General features: G+C 42.0%; 1 protein-coding gene across 3 annotated transcripts in view; it reads right to left on the bottom strand.

Annotated features, from left to right (window-relative positions):
• MFSD1 (major facilitator superfamily domain containing 1) overlaps nt 1-24,681 on the bottom strand; it is a 71,665-nt gene that overhangs the window by 25,272 nt on the left and 21,712 nt on the right. For all 3 annotated transcript variants that reach the window (XM_073626102.1, XM_073626104.1, XM_073626103.1), the window contains exons 7-15: nt 24,430-24,532; nt 21,119-21,217; nt 19,477-19,588; nt 16,452-16,508; nt 16,209-16,365; nt 15,226-15,323; nt 14,308-14,420; nt 11,377-11,424; nt 11,024-11,084 (exon numbers count right to left, since the gene is read on the bottom strand). In XM_073626102.1, coding sequence (XP_073482203.1) covers nt 11,024-11,084; nt 11,377-11,424; nt 14,308-14,420; nt 15,226-15,323; nt 16,209-16,365; nt 16,452-16,508; nt 19,477-19,588; nt 21,119-21,217; nt 24,430-24,532 — 848 coding nt within the window. The remainder of the gene's footprint in view (nt 1-11,023; nt 11,085-11,376; nt 11,425-14,307; nt 14,421-15,225; nt 15,324-16,208; nt 16,366-16,451; nt 16,509-19,476; nt 19,589-21,118; nt 21,218-24,429; nt 24,533-24,681) is intronic.

The raw sequence follows: 24,681 nt of genomic DNA, 5'->3' as shown, positions 1-24,681 counted from the left end.
GAATACACCAATGAGTGCAGCCAGCTATAGCCAGCGGTGCTGATCGAGAGGAAAAATACTGACAGGCTTGCTGTACAGAGGAATGAGCTGCCTCCAGATATACCTACCCTTAATTTATCCATTGCTGTATATGTTCACACCTCGAATGTGTGGCTGACAGAATCCTCCCTACTGAGCTAATGTATTCTGACAGTGGGGAGACCTCCCCACCATCAGAATACACGGATGAGCGCCTCCAGCTATAGCCAGCGGCGCTGATAGAGTGGAAAACTACTGACACTGACTGGTTGTACAGAAGTCAAACAGCAGAAGTAGATCGGCAGATTGATAAATCCCCAAACACTAAAATCTTTGTTAACCACTTCAGGACCAAGCCTAGTTGTGACACTTGTTTACTAGTTAAAATCAGTATTTTTTTGCTAAAAAAAAAAAAAAAAAATATTACTTAGAAGCCCCAAACTTTTTTTTAGCAAAGACTCTAGAGAATAACATGGCGGTCATTGCAATATTTTATGTCAAACGGTATTTGCGCAGCGGTCTTTCAAACGTAGTTTTTTCGCTGAAAAAAAATTTATAGTAAAGTTAGCCTTTTTTTGCATCTTGTGACAGATGTTATGCCGAGTAAATAGATACCAAACATGCTTTAAAATTGCATGCACTCGTGGAATGGTGACAAACGACACTACTTAAAAATCTCCATATGCGACCATTAAAATTTTAACAGTTACCAGTTTAGAGTTAGGAGTCTTTCTAGAATTATTGTTCTCGCTCTAACATTCACGGCGATGCCTCACATGTGATTTGAGTACTGTTTACATTTGCGGGCACGACTTGCGTATGTGTTTTTTCAGGAAACACCCCTCCAAAATATTCGCCAAAATCGTTGTTTTTGAATGCGTTTGATTTTTTAAATGTGGCGCCATTGGCTGCCAAGTAAGCCGGAAGAGACCCTGCTTCGCGAGTTACTACATCGGAGACACGATCGAAGCCGACTTTGTTCGGGACTCCGGCCAGCCGGTGGACCTGCCGGATGGTTGCTCGGGTCTCCTGGTGGGATGGGAGACCCAGGTGGAGCTTCCCTTTCCCCCGGCTTGTGATGACGGCCAAGGGGCTTATTAGCCGCATCGCTTGTGATCACCTGAAAGCAAACCGCCAGCTTAAAAAAAAAAAAAAAAAAAAAAAAAAACGGTACCAGGGTGATGCCTGTGGCTGCAGGCATCACCCCGTTACAACCACTTCAACATAATGACGTACAGGTGCGTGATTTTGCATGAAGTGGTTAACCTTCCAGTCTTATAAAGCTTCCCAAATCTGTTCTGAGGTCCTTGGAACATGTTGATCTGCCATTCTCCTTGCAACAGTTTTAAATGTAATTTAGTAATACTGTATCCATGAGTGGCTTTGATTGGTTAAATCATTGGTAGATCTAGGATATAGAAATGTAAAAGGTTATGTTGATTTTTAGATTGTATTGGATATTATTGGTCTCTGGAAAAACCCATCAGCCCACATTTTAGAAGCTATTTTTGTAGACATCCAGAAAATTGCTAAGGGTTCACAAAGATTTCTTTAGAAGGATTACTAAACAGATATGTAAATACAAGGGGGACACGTTTTTATTTATCCTGGAACATGCAGTGGAGAGAAGCAAAGCACAAAACGCAGCACACCAATGAAAAAATTAGCTGCTCATCAAAGCACAAACATTATAAAAACTATTTCTGAAACTTAAAAGTTTTAGATGATGAAAGTTTCAATAAGCTGTAAAAATAAAGAAAAGTAAACCTTGAAAAGATTTGCTTTCCATTTATACAAGTTGTCAACATACCTTTCTGCAGAATTACATGCTGCCTCGAGCTACGTTGGCCTATTCTTGATTAAGAGCATGCCCATTCCGCAATATGTGGACAGGGCTGAATGACCTATTAGCAGAACAGCACAGTGGTGGCAAAATGGCTATACAAATATCAGTTTTGTGAAAGCTGCTGTCTTGGTTGAAAAAAGTTCTTGTGGAGCTAGAGTTCAAGATTCTGTGACAAATGTGAGCCAACAACATGCACCGATAGTTACCTACTATCGCTGTTAGATTTGTAGTTTAAAACTGAACTCCAGATCAGATAAACATGGGGAAAAAAATAATAAATCAATGCACTGAAATATAAAAAAAAAAAAATATTTGTCTTTGTATCAGCAACAAGGGGCACGAAGATGGCCTAGCATTACTGCTTAAAGAATATGTAATTGTTTTCCCCCTTTTAATAAATATTTATAATAATGTTCATACACTCTGTGGCTACATCACTATGTCAGTCTGAGCTCACCTATTACTGCAGAAAGTGGACCTGACATTATACAAAGTATTGAAGACCACTACAGGGAGAAGAGGAAAAAAAGACCAGAAGACATTTGAACACACAGGCGACCTCAAGAACAAAGGTTTGTATTGAGCCCATTCACATGGGTGGCAAGAATCTGTGGGTGATTTGGGGGGCCCCACCAAACTATCCACATAGTGTGGAAACAACCGTGGCCAGATTTGTATCCTGTAGAAAACAACGGTCATTGTGGCCACTGTTCACATGCATCATTCAAGCGCATTACATGCAGCTAGAGACTGACTGGTCCTGGACACAGACAAATTGTATGCAGGGACAGTTCAGGGAATTAAAAAGAAAAAACTGTAGCAGAGAAATATCAGGCTGTACAGATTAGCAGGTCCTTGTACAACTCAGTACTGACCGAACAGAAATCATTTAGTAGGTAAAACAGCTCACAAATATATGCTTTTAAACTGTGTATTTAGCTTGTTCTTACAGCAAGTTAACCACTTAAGGACCAGCCTCGTTTTGGATTTTAGATGTTTACATGTTTTTTTTGCTAGAAAATTACTTAGAACCCCCAAACATTATATATGTTTTTTCTTCTAACACCCTAGAGAATAAAATGGCGGTCATTGCAATACTTTTTTTTGCACCGTATATGCGCACCGGTCTTCTAAGCGCACTTTTTTTTTTGAAAAAAATCACTTTTTTGAATAAAAAAAAAGAAGACCGTAAAGTTAGCCCAATTTTTTTTTTATATTGTGAAATAAAAATACTTACCGTAATTTTCCTTTCCTGATGGACTCCATGGCAGCCAACGTGTGGGTTTAGTCCCGCCTCTACTACCCTATAGGACACTACTCCCATAAATCTTTGCTCCTCACCAGCAGCCGTGTTCGATAACTAGCCTACTCCAGTCATTTGGGAGGGAACTCCTGCTGCCATGGAGTCCATCAGGAAAGGAAAATTACGGTAAGTATTTTGATAGGAATTTTCCGTTTTCCTGACAGACTCCATGGCAGCCAACGTGTGGGAAATAACTCGCCGTACACACCCGGGTGGGCAAAATGCTGAAGAAACAAAGATTTATTTAATACCGTCCACCGACAGTACTTTAACACCAAAATCAACTGAGGATAGAGCAGCTGGCTCAACACAATAGTGGGACATGAAGGTATGGATCGATGACCAAGAAGCCGCCCTGCAAATCACTTCAGGAGAGACGTGACGAGAAGCTGCCCACGAGGTCGAAAGACTTCTAGTCGAGTGCGCTGTCACCGCTTCTGGAGGAGCCAAGCCCTTCTCTCTATATGCCCATTGAATTGCCTGTACAACCCATGCAGCAATGGATCTGACTGAGGCTTGGAGCCCCTTGTTCTTCCCGTAGAACGACACAAAGAGATAATCCGATTGACGGAAGGGAGCCGTTACTTCTAGATATTGCTTCAAGGAGACGCCAACATCGAGTGGATGTATTTCTAGATTTCCAGCAGATCTAAAAGGTAGGAAGTGAGATCTCTTGATTCTCGTGAAAGATTGAGGTGACCTTAGGGTTTGACCCTAGCATTGGAATTAGAGTCACTGTCTGGAAAGAAGGTTAAGAAAAGGTTCTTTTGACCCTAAGGCCTGGATCTCGGACACCCTCTTGGCTGAGGTGATGGCAATCAAAAAGGCAGTCTTGATAGTAAGATCTCTAACAGACAGTGGTTTAACGAGTTGAGAGAAGAACTCAAGAACTAGAGGTAGATCCCATTTAGGGAACCTGGGTTTCCTTTGAGGCCTCATTCTAATTGCTCCTTTGAAGAATTGTTGAATAAGGGCATGTCTGGCCCAGGACACCCCAGTAAAGGCTGAGATCGCTGAAACCTGTACACGCAGTGAGCTGACAGATAAGGGCAAATCCAGGCCTGATTGGAGGAAGCTCAAGATGTCCTGGACTGCAGGTGCGCCACATGACTTGGCCCTGGACGACATATGGATCGAGAACCTTGTCCAAATACGCTCATACACCTTGTTAGTGCTTTGTCTTCTTGCATTCAGAAGTGTAGGAATAACCTCCTTAGGGCAACCTAGTGCTTCCAACCTACCCCTCTCAAGAACCAAGCCCTCAACTGTAGGTGAGCTGGGCACGGATGGAGAATCGTGCCTTGGGAGAGTAGATCCGTTCTGGTTGGAAGAAGAACTGGTTCTCGGAAGCTGAGGAGTGATAGAAGAGGAAACCAAGGCCTGTTGGGCCAGTAAGGAATGATGGCTATTATCTCCACCTCCTCCCACCTGAGCCTCCGCAGGAACTGGAAGATGATAGGTGTCGGAGGGAAGGCATAGGCTCTGTGGAACCACCAACGTTCTGTCAGTGCGTCTACCCCGTAGGCCTGTGGATCTCGAAACCTTGCGTAGTACCTCGTTAGCTTTTTGTTGTACAGGGAGGCGAAGAGATCGACCTCTGGCGAGATCCCCAGTGTTAGAATCCATCTGAACACATCCTCGTGGAGAGACCACTCGTTGTTGTCCAAGTGGACTCATGAGAGAAAATCCGCTTGGACATTGAGAATCCCTGGAACATAGGTTGCCGTTAGGTTGACCAGATTCTTCTGGGCCCAGACCATTATTGGTTCCACTTCTTGTAGCAGAGACAGGCTCTTGGTACCCCCTTGTTTCCTTACATAGGCTACTGCCGTCATATTGTCCAGTCTGAGTAACACGGATGTCCCTGCTATCAGATGACGAAATGCCAGCAGTGCCTGGAAGGCTGCACGCAACTCTAGGATATTTGACACCAATCTCCGCGCTGGGAAATCCCAGGAGCCTTGAGCCACTTCCGCTAGGCAATGAGCACCCCAGCCTCTCTCGCTGGCGTCTGATGTCACAGTGATCCAAGTGATGGGAAGGATGGAGTGACACCTGCGTAGATTCTCTTTCTGAAGCCACCAGAGGAGGGAACCCCTCATGGTCTGAGAGATGCAAACGCGCTGATTCTTGTCGCCCGACCATTGAAGAAGAAATCCCTTCTGGAAAGGACGCATCCTCCACTGAGCCCATTTCACCATTGGTATTGTGGACACCATGGTGCCTATGATTCTCAGACACTGGAGGGCCCGGAGATGAGAAGAGGAGAGAGCCAGGCGAATCCTGTCCCGAACTATTGTGATCTTCTCCTCGGGTAAGGAAATTGTGCCTTTCGCTGTATCGAAGAGGGCCCCGAGGAACACGAGAGACTGAGAAGGCTCTAGTTGGCTCTTCTCCCGGTTCAGGAGCCATCCGAATTCTTGGAGAGTTGAGATGACCATATCTCTGTGTTTCAGGAGGCAATCTCTGTCTTGCGCCAGTAGGAGGAGATCGTCCAGATAGTGGTGAAGACGGATCCCTCTGGTTCTCAGTAGAGCCACAACGGCCAACAAGACCTTCGAGAAGACCCGTGGAGAGGTGGACAGACCGAAGGGAAGGCATGTGAATTGTAAGTGTAGTTGGCCTATGGAAAAAACGGAGAAAGCGTTGAAAGTCTACTGCCACTGGAACGTGGAAATAGGCGTCCTTGAGATCTATTGAAATTAGCCAGTCTCCTGGTTGAACTGACTGTTGAATTGTGGACAGGGTTTCCATTTTGAACCTTTCCTTTTTTATGAAGTGGTTCAGGTGCGTCAAATCTATGACAGGTCGCCATGCTCCATTCTTTTTCTGGACCATGAAAAGAGGAGAATACATCCCCATGCCACGTTGGTCGTCTGGGACAGGAATAGCCGCGCCTTGATCTAACAAAGATCTCACGTAAGCTAAAAGGATTTTTCTTTTTTCTTCTGTAGCTGGAAGAGATGTGGGGACACACCTGAGCCTGGGAGCACTGCTGAAAACCCAGGTGTGGCCTGAGGAAATCGTCCTTACGGTCCAAAAGTCCTGGATCGAGGCCGCCCAAACATGCCGAAAGCGGAGGAGGCGAGCCCCCACCTGGCCTGCCTGGGCGGGCCCCATCTCAAAAAGACTTGGTCGGTTCCTTCTCACCCGACATACTACTCTTAGCAGTCTTCTTAAAAGAAGATTGTCTGGCCTTCCAGGATCTGGAGAACTCACGGCCCGGCCTGTATCCACGTGCTTCCCTGGCACGATCCTGGTTCTGTTTCCTTGGAAACGATCTTCTCTGGCCTTGTAATCGCCTGTCCTGAGGGAGGAACCCCGACTTACCCCCGGTGGCACGGGTTATGGTGCTGTCTAATTTATTACCGAAAAGAGAAGACCCATCGAAGGGGATACGGCACCAAACCTGCTTTGATGCTGGGTCTGCCAGCCAGGGGCGAAGCCAAAGGGCACGCTTGGCAGTAACAGCAGACAACATAACTCTAGCCACCAAGCGGATAATGTCGATTGAAGCCTCCCCCAGAAAGGATGAGGCTAACCTTAATTCCTGGATGGGCGAACTCCTGGCCGCTTCCTCCGAGACACCTCTAAGTGTCTCGTCCACGCTATCTGACCACGTCTCCATGGCCCTGGACATGGCGGCCAGAGCCAAGGCTGGTTTACATGCCATGCCTGCTGTGAGATAGACCCGCTTCAAATCCGAGTCTATCCGTCTGTCCAGGGCGTCTCTGAACGAGACCGTGTCTTCCAGAGGGAGGGTCACATGCCTGACCAATCTCATCACAGCTGCATCCACTAGCGGAGCAGACTCCAGTTGCTTAACTTCTTCTTCCTTGAAGGGATAAAGCCTTTGAATTTTAGAGAGAAGGGAGTTCTTTTTCTCTACCTTTCCCCACTCATCAGTGATAACTTCACCTAATTCAGTGAAAAAGGGGAAGCTGACACGTTCCTTCTTCAGCTGCTTGAAGAACTTCCTCTGTTTTGCAGGGGCCGTCACTGGCTCTTCCCAGTTTAAAGTTTCCTTTATGGCTTTAATCAGAGAAGGAAGTAAGTCAAAACTAAATCCAGTATAAGGGTCTTCTCCTTCTGAATCACTATCTGAGGAGACAGCAGACAGGTGACTGGGTAAAGAGGACTCACAAGTGTCCTGAGCCTGGGTATCCCTAATTGGTGGATCTGGAGGCTCTGTAGGAGAAACATGGGATTGGCTAGACCCCAATTCCTTTAGATTCTCTTTCACGATCTTCTCCACCAGAGACTTGAGTTGCTGATCCGATCCACCTCTTTCACCTGTTGCTTTTACATAGCAGGTATCACAGAGGGATTTGCCTATAGGAACCTTTGTCCTACACCCCCAGCAGGCTCCTTCGGCTGCATGACTGGAGTGAGATTTGGAAGGGCGAGATGGTTCCCGGCTACGGTGTCTCGATTTCGAGGAGGAACCGTGATGTCCAGATCTGGAAGAGGAATGCCGGTGCTGTGATCTAGAGGAACCACTTCTGTGCGAGCTACGTTGTTGAGTAGACCTAGAAGGGCTGAAAAGAAAAAACACAAGTCCATCTGTGTTAATGGAGACAACAGATAACTGATGCTCCATACCCCCCCCCCCCGCAACACCCAGGCAGGAACCCCCCTACCAAGTACCTGTTGCGAGAGGGCTGGCCAGAGGCAGGCGGTGAAGCGCTAATGCTCCCGGAGGGATCCATCGGGGCTGAAACAATAAGGCAACCAGATAGGAATTAGAAAGCAGTAAGGGCAGGCCACAAAACCTGTCCTCAGAAGCCCCCTCACCTGATATAGCAGAATCAGAGCAAGGGGATACACTGCCGACAGTCTGCAAGCATTCCCAAGCCTGCAGACCATTTTCCCAAATTTAAATCTGGCGCCCCTGTGACGTCACCGCCGTGCCGCTAGTGCGCACGCGCAGTTACCGCTATGCGCGTGCGCGAACCAAGCCTCGTTCTCGCGCCGGACCCGCGCATGCGCAGAACGGCCGCGAAAACGAAACCAGGAAGTGAACGGCGGCTGGAACACAGAGGGAACCAGCCGCCATATCTACCAGCTACACTGTACCCGACAGTGCGGGGAAGGACACAGGACACAAGCAGAGACAAACACAGGGAAGGAATACACAAACTGCTGCCATAACAGAGAAAACGGAACGGACTCACCACTCCTGCTGCGATCGAGACCTGGGTCAGGTAACACAGCACAGACCGGACTTATTCCTGGGCAACAAGGGTCACCTGCTAGTAGCTAGGCTGTATGACCAGTTGGGGTTCGCCTGCCAGTGGCTAGGACTACACCGTCTTCAGCGCCTCTTCCATATGCCCCTTCCATACCCTTCTAGTAGCTAGGGCTTATTGGAATACTGCGATCCCAGCCTAGGAATCGCTCGCCAGATCTGATCGCAGGGAGAAAATACTCTTCGGGTAGAAAGACCATTTTAACTAGGTCCTTGGAGGAGGACAAAAAAAGAACACGGCTGCTGGTGAGGAGCAAAGATTTATGGGAGTAGTGTCCTATAGGGTAGTAGAGGCGGGACTAAACCCACACGTTGGCTGCCATGGAGTCTGTCAGGAAATAATGTTATGCCAAGTAAGTTGATACCCAACATGTCACGCTTCAAAATTGCGCCCGGTCATGGAATGGCGTCAAACTTTTACCCTCAAAAATCTCCTAGGGCTAGAATTATTGCTCTCGCTCTACCGGTCACGACGATACGTCACGTTTGGTTTGACCACCAGTTTCATATGCGGGCGCTACTCGCGTATGCGTTCATTTCTGCGCGCGAGCTCGTCGGAATTGGGGGGGGGGGGGGGTTAAAAATTTTTTATTACTATTATTAATTTTATTTTACACAGTTTTAAAAAAAAAAAAAACAATTGTGTCACTTTTATTCCTATTACAAGGAATGTAAACATCCCTTGTCATAGAAAAAAAGCATGACAGGACCTCTTAAACATGAGATCTGAGGTCAAAAAGACTTCAGATCTCATATTTACACTAAAAAATAAAAAAAATAATTAAAAAAAAAGTTATTTAAAAAAATGACATTTAAAAAAAAATATGCCTTTAAGAGGCGTGGGCGGAAGTGACGTTTTGACATAGCTTCCGCCCAGCAGTGTCATGGAGACGAGTGGGCGCCATCTTAGCCCTTACTCGTCTCCAGACACAGGACGGAGACGGACGCGATCGCCTCCGCCGCTACCGACGGCTCCAGTAATCGGCGGAGTGCAACAGATCGCGGTGGAGGCCCCTCTCCCGCCACCGATAAAAGTGATCTTGCGGTGAATCTGCCGCAGGGACCACTTTTATCGGAAAGCAGGCCGCCGCACGAAAACGGGGAAACTGGGGTTATGGCAGCTAGCAGCTGCCATAACCCCGGTATCCCCCTTCAAAGTTTGGACGTACATCTTGGTGCAGCGGTCCGGAAGTGGTTAAGCTTTAAGTCCACCTATGGCAGAAAACCTTAGGATCAGATTCATACTGCTTAATTTGCATAAGAGAAGCAGGAGCAGAGCTTGCCAGAATAGTTTAAAACACTGCTTCAAAAATAAAAAAAATACTACAAAATCTGTTTCAACTAACAAAAAAAACAAAAGAAAACCCCCCACGCTGAAAATCGCCGATATACCGATCAGGTACCTACAGCACAGTACATGGTCCTAAAAAGGACATTGATATACAGCTGTTACCACAGTTCAATTTTTTTTAATCTGCCAAAAGCTCTAAATGGCCCCAACAATGCCAGTTCCTAAAGACTAGCTAGACAATTAGAGGCCTGATCACAAATGTATCTTTTACCTATGAGATTACTGTGTATAGGCTCCCAACTTCAGGTTGTAGCTGTCTGCAAATCAGCAACCAATATAATACCACCCACAAAAGTGAAAGGCACACTTTAATAGCAAGGGTAGCCTCTAATTCTGTACACAGGTGCTTATGAAGTGCAAAGGGTTCCCTAGACAGTGTGGGGGAAACTGAGGCACTATTCAAATGTACTTCAGACTAGACCTGACCTGACATTAAGGGTGATCAACGGGGTCTTTTCTATCCTTGACTACTCAGGGTGGGGGCTCCCTGCAAATAGCTAATTACCAAAATGCACAAAGCTAGACATGGGGAGTTGTTTCTTTGATCGCTATTCCCACCCCTTATTACCACCCACACGTTCCCTCTTTTTTACTCCACTATGTTCTACCTCCACACTATTTATATATCGCTATACGGTAGTTCTATCATTACATCCCCCAAGAAACACTCTTTCCCCCAACCTTTACATTCAGTTTTACTAATTCTTTCTATGTACTGAACTATGTTGTTGATATAGAGCTGCACACCAAAAAACTATAGGAAAAAAAAAATAAAATAAACACTTACAGTTAGGTTTTTATCCTATTTAATAAGCACTAATCGCAAAGCATTAATGGAAACATTTAAAGTAAAACTCCAGTCAAAACTTTCTCCCCACTGCATGAATGCAGTCAACAGACTAAATGTTACGCTTTTCATACTCGATCAGTAAAAAAATAAATACAAATATAAAGTGGTTGCGTTTCCATTGGATAGATATTGTTTTGGAACAGGATGCAATGAAAACACATAACAGCAATAAAAATTTAAGCGATTATGTTCCTTCTTCACTCCAAAAATAAAACTGTTTTGGCTGGGATTTTGCTTTTAAGATAGGCATTCTTAATTACAACATATCAATTAATTAGCACAATCTGGTGTAGCACACACAAATAGAAGCTATGCAGAAGCAGCAACCACAACAGGCACAGACATTTCTACCACTTGACAGGTACACCATAAAAAGCAGGCAATATATCTAAGAAATAAGCACTTACTCAATGGCAGCCTGTTTCTGCAGTTTTTCCCTCTCCCATGAAGATAAATTAAGATCTCCACCTACAATTGAAAATAAAATAAAAAAAATAAAGGGGGGGGGGGGGGCATTAAGTTCTGCAGAAAAATTGCCCAAGATGCCCATTTTCCACAATTACTTCTCAAGTTAAACTTCCAGTAAAGTAAAAGAAAGAAAATAAACAAAAATTTGTAAAAAATGGGTAACTCCATTTTACTTCTGAAACTTTTCAAAAATAAGCCCCGTATTTCCTAATAAAAATACATATAGTCTACATGCCTAGCCAATACAAAAAAAAAAAAAAAAACAAATAAAAAAGGACCACTGGTTACTTACCTCCAAGTAGATTCACAAAATACAGCATAACAACTGCTATAATGGCCACTACAAAAAAAAAAAAAAAAAAAAAAAAAAAAAAAAGTTGTGACAACCATTTACACTATTAACCATGTAAATCCAACAATAAAAACATTTTAGAGGCTTCCTGACAGGTCCATTTAGAAATCTTTTCATTCAAGAGTCACACAACCTTCATCCAGGATTCAAATTGAATCCAGTATGTACAAATCTTGGATGAAAACATGCATTCACAAATTACACATCTCCAATAGGTATGTTTCACACGGGCTTCAACTTGTGTAAAAAGGTGCATCTCAAATTAGAATATCAAAAAGTTACATTTAATTCAACAAGTGAAACTGATATTTTGTATTGATGAGTTAGTGAAATATTTCAAGCATTTTGAGGACTATGGCTTACTGTTAGTGAACACCCAAAAAGCTGCATCTCAGAAAACTAGATTATTAGAGAACACAAAAAAAAAAAAAAAACAGATTTTTAATACAGAAATGTTGGCTTACTGAAAAGTATGTCCATGTACAGTATAGTAGTATGCACTAAATACTTGGTTGAGGCTCCTTTTGCATGAATTACTGCATCAATGTGGCGTGGCATGGAGGCGATCAGCCTGTGGCACTGCCAAGGTGTTATGGAATCCCAGGTGGCTTCAATAGCTACTTACAGCTTATCCGCATTCACGTCATCACGGACTGTGGAAAATGGTTTTCATTTAAAAATCAAGGTCCCAGTCTGGAGGAAGAGTGGAGAGGCACAGAATTCAAGTTGCATGAGCTCCAGTGTGAAGTTTCTACAGTCTGATTATTTGGAGAGCCATGTTATCTTCTGGTATGGGTCCACTGTGTTTTATCAAGTCCAAAGTCAGCGCAGCCCTCTAGCAGGAAATTCTAGAGCACTTCATGCTTCCCTCTGCTGACCAGCTTTATGGAGAAGCCAATTTCATTTTCCAGCAGGACACTGTGCCAAAAGTACCGATACCTGGTTTAATGATCATGGTATCACTGTACTTGATTGGTCAGCAAACTTGCCTGAACCAAACCCCCATGGAGCATCTGTGGGGTATGGTCAAGAGTAAGATGAGACACTAGACCCAACAATGCAGATGAGCCACCATCAAAAGCAACTTGGGATTCCATAACACCTCAGCAATGCCACAAACTGATCGCCTCCATGCCACGCCGCATTGATGCAGCAATTAATGTAAAAAGGAGTCCCGACCAAGTATTAAGTGCATACTATACTGTACAATGACATACTTTTCAGTAAGCCAACATTTCTGCATTAACAATCTTTATTTTATTGTTCTCATGTAATAATCTAATTTTCTGAGATGCTAAATTTTGGGTTTTCACTAGCTGTAAGCCATAATGACCAACAATAAAAAAAAAAAAAAAAAATGCTTGAACTATATCATTGTGTGTAATGAATCTATATATCGGTTTCACTTTTTCAATTACTGAAATAAATTAACTTTTTGATGATATTCTAATTTTTTGAGATGCACCCGTATAAGAGCAGTGTGAACCACAAGCTTGCACTTGAAAAGCTTTCAGGCTTCCTTAAAACTTGCGGTTGCGCTGTTTTTTTAACACCCAACACCCCCCCCTTTTAAGCTGCAATAGACAGCAGACGTGGATATTAACATGCCTGGGACGTGACGCTTCACGCCTGCGGCAAAGATGACAAATGGTAAAGTGTCACAAACGCCCTGCAACCAAGTGCAATGCACACGGTTGCAGCACATATGTCTGCAAAAAATAGGGTAATAACAGGCGGTGAGGAGGCATCTCATTGTTTTCTCATCGCCTGTTAGTAGCCTTCTGAGTGCAATCTGAACACAGATCAGGCTTCAGGTGGCAAGGAGTATTTAGATGCATGTCTAAATCTACCTCTTAAACTACCAGTTTGTAAATGTTTAGCACAGGGGAGCGCTGGATTGCCACTTTGCTAGCAGACGCTTGTTGAAAAGCATGATGAAGTCTGCTAGCAGCTTGTTTAACCACTTCAGCCCCGGAAGAATTTACTCCCTTAATGACCACTGCATTTTTTGCGATGCGGCACTGTGTGGCTTGAACCGACAATTGCGCGGTCGTGCGACGTTGCACTCAAACAAAACTGACGTCCTTTTTGCCCACAAGTAGAGCTTTCTTTTGGTGGTATTTGATCACCTCTGTGGTTTTTATTTTTTGCGCTAAACAAAAAAAGAAGACCGACAATTTTGAAAAATATTTATTTTGCTATAATAAATATCCCCCCAAAAAATATATAGTCCAGATGAATGCGACTACTACTAGATATACCATGAACTGGATAAATAAGAACTTTCACAAACACACTGATCTAGAACATGTTGCCAAAGATTTTGCGGTTCAGTAAACTTCTTGTGGTAGCTCAGAAGAAAACACAATTGGGAAATGTACTAAAACTGGAGCAGACAGAATCTGAAAGAGCTGTGAATAGTAACCAATCAGCATCAAACATCAGCTAGTTAAGCTTTAAAAATGAAAGCTAGCAGCTGATTGGTTGCCAAGTACAACTGTTCCAGATACCATCTACTGCTGTCTTTGTAAATTCCCCTCAACGCGTGTTAGAAGACGACTCCATCTTTTTTCTCCAATGCTCAAACGGCTAGAACCATTGCTTGACGAACAATGTTTATAGCCTTCTTGTTTATGGTAACATAGTGTAAAACTATTTAATCTATTACATCTTGCTTTCTGATCACAAATTACACTTCCACTTGCCAGATTTAAGTTTTACTGCATTACTTTTTCCACTTGCATATAAAATGATTAAATTAGCATCAGACGCCACATTTTCTAAAAACTGTCATTAGAAACTATCAGACTACTTGCTGTCAAGATGTCAACATGAAAGATGCACGTTTGTTGGGGACAACCAAAGACTTACAGCAAATGCAAGCACTGAAAAAGACTTCAAGGAATAGGTAGCCACGGGAATCCAGGATGGCACCAGCAACAATGGCAATAATAGCCAGACCAAGGTTCTGGATGGATTGCATGCTGCATGAAATAAAGGGGGTTAGAGGTAATACAGGACAGACATGAAAGAGTTATTCTTGATATACAAATATGTAGGCATTACCATAAAAATGAACAGCTTTATATTACAGCAACAACTTAGACCATCAAAAGCCAACTTTTATAACTACTGGTACCAATTTGGTATTTCCAAAAGGCTCTTGGAAAATTTTGGCAGAGGCAGCAGTTATAAACCGGAATACGGTTAGTTTCACTGCCCCAGAACTAGCAACCAACCAAAGAGAAGGAGTGGATGCTTCCAACTAGGGTTGCACAGATACCGGTATTGGTGCCAATACCAAGCTTTTGCATGAGTATCGATACTCGTGCAAATGCACTGATACTTAAAACCGATACCTACTGGCTCGGTTCTTTAAGCTGTCAGCGGGATTCTCCCTCTGACAACTGAAATGTACATAAAAGAATGCAATTACCAGTTATTATACAGGCATGTAGGAGGTACAGTGGGGAAAATGTGTGCGTGTGAGTGGAAGAGGGGTTAAGGGTGGTACAGTGGGGAACAGATGCGTTGGAAGAAAGACAGGCATTCAGGGTGGTACAGTGGGGGAACAGGAGTGCGGGGGGGGGGGGGGGCACAGCGGGGACCTGGGAAACAGATATCGGTAATTGGTGTTGGCAAGTACTTTAAAAAAAGTAGTAGTATTGCTGCATCCCTAATAGCTGAATTCTCAGATATCAATCAAGGGCTCTAAACGACTATGGCCACTACATGGACTGAGTAAACAAGATATTTGCACAAAATATAGCAGGAAAATCATATACTTACAATCCATAAGCAGTACCCAGCTGGTGTTCAGGAACCACAAATGCCACCATGGGCCACAAGGCACAGGCCAAAAGAGAATAGGAAACACCCAGTAAGCTCTGGAAAAATAAGCATATTTTCAGAAAGGCAGTAGGCTCCCAAAGCAGATCTTTCCTTGAATGAGCTCAGATGTCAGATTTTACAACACTAGAAAGAATGAAAGTTTTTGCAATCTGTGCAAAACTGAATAAAACTAGAATTTTTACAATCTAGGGTATTCTTGACATAAATAAAACCACCAACCAGCAGTGATCATCTATGCAAATGAGAAAAAAAAAAAAAAAAAAAATAGAACACATAAGGTCGTGTGAAGCAATATATGTTTTGCAGCACTTGGTCGGTCTTCTAGCAAGATTTAAAAAAATGATCCACACTGAATTTACAGATCTTCAACTTGCAAACACAATGGCTCTTTTCAGTATATATGCAGCCACTTAAATTGAACATATTCTCGTCCTTTTCCCACAAATATAGCTCTCTTTTGGTGGTATTTGATCACCTCTGCGGTATTTTTTGCGCTATAAACAAAGACCAACCTAAAAACTTTTTCTGCTATGATAGATATCCAAAAAAATAGAGCATAGAGTTCCCGGGACCCGCAGGCACGCTCCCGCGGCGTGCGCAAAAGGCGGCACATTTAAAGGGACATACCTGTACGCCCATTTGCCTGCAAGAAAGGGTATTTAACAGTTTATATTTACTAAAATAATTGCATTTCCATGTTCTGTGTACTGTGGGAGACCAGATATAGTGAATGCAGGGTCCCTGGTTTAGTAACACTAATGATTAATTATTCTACAACAGATTTGGAAACAAGTTGAGAGTTCTTTCCAATAATGAGGCTAAATGCTTTGTGACTTAAGCCATCCACTACTGTCAGCTGCAGCAGGATGGCACACAATATGAAGCAAGAAAAATAAAATAAATAAAAAAAACTCACTTACCATAGCTATCCAGGGATTCCAGAAGGTAAAGGCCAGCATAAGATGAGCAGCAAGGGTGGACACCACAGCACACATGACCCAGATTATGTTCTTCCCAATCCGGTCAACCATAAATCCGAACAGGGGTGACAGCGGTGCTGAGATTATGTAAACCACACTGCAACAGTAGAGAAACATGGAAATGTATACTGCATGCAATACCCGAATACTATTTTTTTTTTTTATTTCAAACCATTAGCATACCTGTTTATTGCACCTGCTTGCAGAGGTGAGAACTCATATTTCTCAATGAAGAAAACTCTATTTATGAAAGAAAAATTTAAAAAGTCAAGTTTTAAAATACAATTCTTAATAAATATAAGATTAGCAAAATTTTCAGTCTTCTACTATTTAAAAAATAAAATAAATTCCATCTAAGACAGAGGCCAAATATGACTAAGAGCTCAGGACAACCGTTTCCCCTAACACAAAAAACTGCTACTCTAAATGTAAACAATGGGGTCGATTTACTAAAACTGGAGTGGGCAAAATCTAGTGCAGCTCTGCATACAAACCAGTTTATAGATTTGTCAAAGCTTTATTGAACAAATTGAGGTTAGAAGCAGATTGGCTACCCTGCACAGCAGCACCAGATTTCGCACACTCCAGTTTTAGTAAATCAACCACAGTTTCACAATTTTTTGCTTTTTGAATGGGAAAATGCTATAGCCTAAATTTTGGACATGCGATTTTTCATGAGGTCTTATTAACTTATTTATGCCACAAAGCATATAACCTACCGTTAATGGTACACTTGTCTTAAGACTAGTTCCTTGGTGTCTGACCCAGTTAACAGGCTTGTTAAAACACAGGACTTCTAATAATAATTTGAATGCAAATATGTAAAAAAAAAAAAAAAAAAAAAAAAAAAAAAAAAAAAAAAAAAAAAAAAAAAGCACCTAATCCCCCCACGCAGAGACTACAACTGGCGACATAGGAAATAGATGCATACACATAGCATAGATGAATGAGGGAGGGCCTCCTCCTCAAACAATCACATTAAAACTTAAAACGCAACATATGTCAGGGAAATCCCAAAATTTGCATGGGCAATATGGGCTGGAACCCAATATCACTGCAACAATACTTGATACGCCGCCTCTAAGGTGGCTGTAATAAAAAGTAACAGAAGACCAAGTGTTGCTCCAATCTGCTGGGTCGATCTCAATACCTAAATCTCATTCTTACTAAACCACATAAGAAAATGGAGATGATTGGCCATTCAAGGACTCGTAAAGATTGGAGATAAGGGAGGGGGAGCACTGACAGATCAAAAATAGTTTTCTACAATGTGTAAGAAGGAGGTATGCTGGAGAGACGCTATCCAGTGATGAAGCGGGAGGAAGCGAAAAAACACACCAACTGGGAAGCAGCATGGGACTCACGAAAGGCAGTCCATGTCAGTGGGGACCGGGTAGTCAGAAAATTTTGCACACGAGCAAGGCCATGGGAGGTCCATCCAGCAAACGCTTGAGGCTGGTCAAGGGCAGGGGGAAACAAGGGGTTGTTGGTAATAGGCAGCAAGGGTGGGTAGGAAGAAAGAAATGAGGGAGCTGGAGTACCTCACTGAGCTCCATAGCTTCAGGCTATACTGCATTAATGGGCTTAAGGCTGCAGGACCCAGCTTCTGTAGGAGCCATAAAAGAGCCTGTACAGAAAGAGGGGTGCAATTGGGAAGCTCCAAAAACACCCATAAGCGAACACTGGATGAAGCAGGTTTAATTGAGAGATATGGGCCGCCAGACAGCATTTGGAGACATGGGGAAACCCCAGGTCTCCTTGTAATCTATATTTAAAGAGGCTGGCTCTAGAGATTCTAGGAAATTTGGCTTTTGTTTTTTTCAAATGATAAATGCAACACTGAAATTATCTAAATGGTTAGTGGCAAGTTACTTGCAGTATGCGGTCAGCATAATAATTTCTGCTGTGCAGCTGTCAAATGGCAGAGCATTTATGGCCATCATAGCCTCTGGCGATCAACGAATGACAGGGGCTCGTTTTTTTTACCAAGTAATACATTCCCAGGAGCTCAGAGACAGTGGAAGGTCAGAGGTCACTGGACAGAGCAAACAGTAATCTTTAACTGGCCCGTGACCCACCAATGCCCACCTAAAGTGTTCGGTTCAGTCAGAGCAAACCTAAATACACAGCATATTAGGAAACTTTCATAATGAAGGCAGCTGTTATACATGAAAAATAAATAAATATTCACATTTTCTCATTATTTCAAATCCAATGATGACCGATTTTCCTAAAAAGGGAACTTGCACTTAAAAACAAAAGTTGGCAGGGGTAACAACCATATTTTTGTAAAGATGCAAGCTGCAGGGCTGTAATATCCTTGGTACCTTAACTGGTGAGTCACTGACCCAGAAAAAAAAAATATAGGTCAGAAGTCTATGCTTAACTGGCTGCATACAAGTTTGAGTTTGGTGACTTACTAAGCTCTGAGACAAGGATAAGAATGAAAGCCTTGGAGCTTTAGAAGCAGATTTTGTATTTAATTTGTTAGCATAGGTTCCAGGAGCTTTTAGTCATAATGTGCAGGTAAACATTATGGTTGGCCTGTCTGGCAAGAGATCCTCTTCAGCGCTGCAATAGCCAAAGTCACATTGTCATAGCACTACTGTAAACGTGCACAGAGTTGAGCATATGTGGCTCAGTGTACACAAATACTGAAAGGCAGGGAGAAGTGTTTAATTACAGAATAGACCCATAGTCGATATAAAAAAAAAAAAAAAAAAAAGGATTTTTATAAGGTGTACTTGTGCTATAAACAAAAGAAAACAGCGCTATAAATTATAAGATTGTAAGCTCTAACGAGCAGGGCTCTCTGATTCCCCCCTGTATCGAATTGTATTGTAATTGTACTGTCTGCCCTAATGTTGTAAAGCACTGCGTAAACTGTCGGCGATATATAAATTCTGAATAATAATAATAATAATAATAATAATAATAATAATAATAATAGCACATGATCCCACAGTATCACAGTTTTATAGCAAGCTGCTTAATTTTTTGTGACCTAGTGCGAATTTTCACATATGTATTGTAGTTATGCTTTAACGTTAAAAACCAAAGTCAGCAATCGCAGTTGTCATCTGTGCCAAGAAAAAAAAAAAAAAAAAAAACACAACTATCCCTACAGAAAGATAAATCATGTTTAAAATTTGGAATGTCGGCAAGGAATTTTTAGAATATGAATATAGAATAAGACTTGCGCACTTACTTGCCAAGACCAATAAAAGGAAACACAGCAACATAGTAACAAACACATATCAAAAATATTAGCCAGAGACTGAGGGAAAAGTCCTTGACGTCAGTCAGTTTGATGACTTCTCCTAGAATAAAAAGAAAGAAGGGGCAATCATGCGAGAACTACAGATACTCCTTATTTAACGACTATTCGGACTTACGGCCGGCTCTCCCTACTCCAAAGTCGCGTATATACACTGTATTGTGCAGAATTTTAGTTTCTGTTCCGTACTTATGCAAATTTAATCAACGTTATTGAGCTGGAGTTTTGCGTTTAGACCTTTTTTTCACAATACAGTAGTTAAGAATGCCTAAAATATTGATTACTTGTGACTCCTCGTTTAACCACTTAAGGACCGAGCCTCTGAGATGATTTGTTGTTTACAAGTTAAAAACATTTTTTTTGCTAGAAAATTACTTAGAAAAAAAAAAATGATAATGTTTGGGGTTCTAACACCCTAGAGAATAAAATGGCGGCCGTTGCAATACTTTGTCACACCGTATTTGCGCAGTGGTCTTACAAGCATACTTTTTGGGGAAAAAATACACTTTTTTGAATAAAAAAAAAAAAAAAAATAAGACAGCCCAATTTTTTTTTATAGTGTGAAAGATAATGTTACGCCAAGTAAATTGATACCCAAGATGTCACGCTTCAAAACTGTGCCCGCTCGTGGTATGGCGACAAACTTTTACCCTTAAAAATCTCTATAGGCGATGTTTAAAAAAAATTATTTCTCTCGCTCTACCGATCGCGGCAATACCTCAGGCGTGTGGTTTAAACACCATTTTCATATGCGGGGGCTACTCACGTATGCGTTTGCTTCTGCACGCGAACTCGGTGGGACAGGTTTAGAAAAAAAAAAAGTCACTTTTATTCCTATTACAAGGAATGTTAACATCCCTTGTAATAGAAACAGGCGGAGGGCACCAGAGCGGCGGAAGGGCCCCTCTCCCGCCGCCAAGTGATCTTGCGTCAAATCCGCCACAGAGACCACAATTATCGGAAACTGGACCGCCCACTGAAGGGGATATCAGGGTTATGGCAGCTAGCTGCTGCCATAGCAAAGATATCCCTCTTCAAAGTTAGGATGTATATCGGCGTAAGGCGGTCCGGAAGTGGTTAACCAAATTAGTTTAACGACCTGGTCATTGGAACGGAACCTGGTTGTTAAGCGAGTACCTGTACTGAACTCAGAGAGCAGAGTTTCATAGCAGTGGACTGACAAACACTTTAACTTCACAAAACGGAATATTCATCTATATTATTAAAACAGTGTTTGTTAACTCCAGTCCTCAAGGCGCCCCAACAAGTCAGGTTTTCCATTATTTTGCCCAGGTGATTTAATCAGTTTCACGCTTTTCCAAACCAACTATTACCTTCACTAACAGATGTGAAAACTGAGCACTAAACTCAATGTAGCACTAGCTGTATACAGAATTGTGTTCCCGCTCCCAGTACAATGCTGTGTACTCTATGTAACTGATGCTACATACAGTTTCTACAGCTTTGAGGGCACATCTGTTAGTGAAGGTAATAGTTTATCAGTGACAGAAAGCTGGAGTTAGACTTTACACATAAGAGAAACTTCACTCTGTTTAGACTGAAGTTTACATACCAGTTTTTCCTTGTTCCTTATTCAGGATTTTTTCTGCTCGCTTATCCAGATATCCAAGCACAAGTGCACAGACCAATGAGAACACACAGGTTATTCCACCTGGAAAGGGGGAGGGGACATGAATAAAAACCGAGCAATAAATCACTGGAGGCAACAAGTTCCTCCTTTAGTTGCAGATAAATTGCTTAACAATCAATTTATTAAGTTGTCTGCATTATGTTACTCACCTGCAGACCTTCTGCTCTATTCCGTGAAACCTCTAGGACCGTGGTCTCCAAACCGCGGCCCTTTGCTTGCCTCTAGTGGCCCTTGAGGCACTACTCCTCCCACTGATACAAGACACTATTCTGCCATCCAACACAATGGGACACCATTTCTCCCACAGACACCAATAATGGGGATCTATTCCACCATATGATACCAATGAGGGGGCACTATTCTGCCTCCTAATACCAAATGTGGCGATGTCTACTCTACCAATGTCGTCAAGAAAGTTTCCACTCCTGCAGGTCACAGTCCGGCCCCCCTAAAGTCTGAAAGACCATAAGCTGGCCCTTTGTTTAGAAAGTTTGGAGAACCCTGCTCTAGGACATCTATAAAATACTGCTGTGCTCCCTGCTGCACCCAAGTGCTTCCCTGACAGTACTAGGCTTTTCAGTTTGACAACCAACCTTCCAGCATATGAGAGCTACTGTAAGAGGCTCCATCTTCAGTAATTACTTCAAATAGCTTGTTACAGTGTCAATAGATTTAATGCTTTTTTCATATAATATATAAAGAGTAAACCAAATCAGCTGTAACAGCAGATCTCAAGCTTCTTGTGTGCCTTAATGCAGATAACCCTTAAAGTAAAACTAAAAGACAAAACTTTTAGTTTTGGATAGAGGGAAGGTAGATTAAAATCCCTGTCAGTTTTTATTGAAGTCTGTGCCCCAATTAAGAAGATTCACCCTCTATTTGTCCTGTTTACCATCATCATTGAAAGTGAAAGTAAAAGAAAAACACCAAATTTTTGGTTGTCCCCAGAAAAGTATGAGGGTAAATCTTCCAATAGGGACACTATTTCTGGTGATCTGGGAGTCCCCCCAAGAGAGATTCCCTTAATTTTCAGGGATTTCCTCTCACTTCCTGTTTGGCTATAAGACAGGAAATGAAGTCAAATCTCCCCAATGGGACACAGATGGCAAAGCATAACCTGCCAGGGGTTATAACCCTCCCTTACTCTATCCAAAAATGGGGGGGGGGAAAAAAAAAAAAAAAAAATTTGCCTATAGTTCTACTTTAACCGCTTGCCAACCAACGCACACCGATTTACGTTGGCAGAATGGCACTGGTGGGCAAAGGGTGTACAGGTACACCCCCTTTAAGAAGCAGTGCTGCGGGAGCGCACGCCGCGGTCTCCATGACCGTAGGTACCGCGGACTCGATGTCCGCGATCGTGTCATGGAGAGGTAGAACGGGGAGATGTTTTTGCAAACAAAGCATTTCCCCGCTCTGCCTAGTGACAGGACAGGGATCACTGCTTTCTGTCAACGAGAGCAGCGATCGCTGTAATGTGAGGTGTAGCCCCTCCCCCCAGTTAGAATCACTCCCTAGGACACACTTAACCCCTTCACTGCCCCCTAGTGGTTAACCCCTTCACTGCCAGTGTAATTTACACAGTAAATCAATGCATTTTTATAGCACTGATCGCTGTTTTTTAATAAAAAACTCAGATCGCCGCCATTACTAATAAAAAAAAAAAGAAAAATTAATAATAAAAATGCTATAAATCTATCCCCTATTTTGACGCTATAAATTTTGCTCAAACCAATCAATATACGCTTATTGCAATTTAATTTTTACCAAAAATATGTAGAATACATATCGGCCTAAACTGAGGAAAAAATAGTTTTATTATATATTTTTGGGGGATATTAAAGCAAAAAATATTGCGTTTTTTTCCCAAAATTGTTGCTATTTTTTTGTTTATAGCGCAAAAAATAAAAATTGCAGAGGCGATCAAATACTACCAAAAGAAAGCTCTATTAGTGGGAAAATAGAAAAGACGTCAACTTTGTTTTCGTGTAACGTTGCACGGCCCCGCAATTGTCAGTTAAAGTGACGCAGACACCATCCTTACCCTGACATACGAGCAGCCCCAGTGCCAGGTAGGCACCTACCAATGTAAGCGGCCATTTGGCTATTTTAATGTTTTTTAACTTGTAATAAATGGTTTTACGCTATGGAGACTTTGCTTTGTTTCCTATACATCCTATCCTGAATGAGTGGGACAGAAGGGATCTATGCCTAAAGCATCATCCAGCCATTCAGCCTTCCATGTGAACAGGCACAAACCTGTACAAGCGCTAGCGACTCTCTTTAAATAAAGGGGTCATTGGTATCTGGTAAGCAGATATTATCTCAAGGTGTATTTTTCCTCTTTGGTGACGGAATTCTTTATATCATCAGCAAGAATTTGGCACATATGTTGAAGATATCACTTCTGTGTTTTTTGTACTATTCACTGGATTGGGACAATTAATCACTATTATTGTCAATACAATATTATTATTGTATATTCTAGTTTCTTCACTTATTTATTGTGATTGTCACTTTTTTATATTTATATTTTCCCCAATCAAAGCACAATAATTTAATTTGGTTTCTAATATTTTTTTTCACTCAAATATTTATTTTTAGTTCATTAGCGCCCCCTATATTAAATATGAATTGGATGCTGCATGACCTGAAACAAGTTGCCTGTCCGTTCAGCAAATGGAGACAAGCTGGGTGAATACATGGAAATAGGGAAACTTATCAGTTGTGACACTACAAACTGCAGCCACAACATGTGAGCCCATCATTACACAGTAAGGCAAACAAATGACAGAGTACACAGCTACACTAACATTTAAAAAAAAAAAAAAAAAAGTGTACAATGTCTTTAAAAAAGGTAGGGAAAAGGTTAATTAGGTTAATGTCCATTTGCATATATAAAAAAAAAACAAAAAAAAAAAAACAACAAACTCTGGATGTATGAAAAAACAGCCTGAATTACCAGCAGGATGCACTACTGTAGCTCGGACAACACAGAAGCACAGCAGTCCTCCCTTCTTTTCTCTGGGACATAGTTTTAGTGTTATAATGAGTGTAAATACTAAACATAGTAAAGGTAGTTGTTTAAAAATAACCTCTGGCAAAATCAGGTTTTCAAAAAATAAAGTTTTTCTTTAACTTCATGCAGATCAGCCGGTAATATTCACAGCACATCATATTTAGCAATAGTTTAGTGTAATATGGACACACAAATGCTTATAATTAGCAATTACCTATCATGAGAGTTACACCGAGTGTTGTGTAACCTGCAGAGCCCATCGCGTCCTTTATCCGAGCATACACCAGCCCCATAACATTCATATTTACTGTACTACCCTGAAACAGAACAACTATTGAAGTCACAGGGCATATGCTTATGGTCATAATGCATAATATATAGATGCTAAACAATCCATTTTGCATAGTAATGCTTTCGAAAATCACTTACATTTTCATCTGCACATAAGAGGTATCACAGTTAAAAA

This window comes from Aquarana catesbeiana, linkage group LG04 (assembly GCF_042186555.1).
Source record: "Aquarana catesbeiana isolate 2022-GZ linkage group LG04, ASM4218655v1, whole genome shotgun sequence".
NCBI classification, from domain to species: Eukaryota; Metazoa; Chordata; class Amphibia; order Anura; family Ranidae; genus Aquarana; species Aquarana catesbeiana.
Note: the sequence above shows the minus strand (reverse complement) of the source record. Positions and strands in the feature narration are given on the sequence as shown.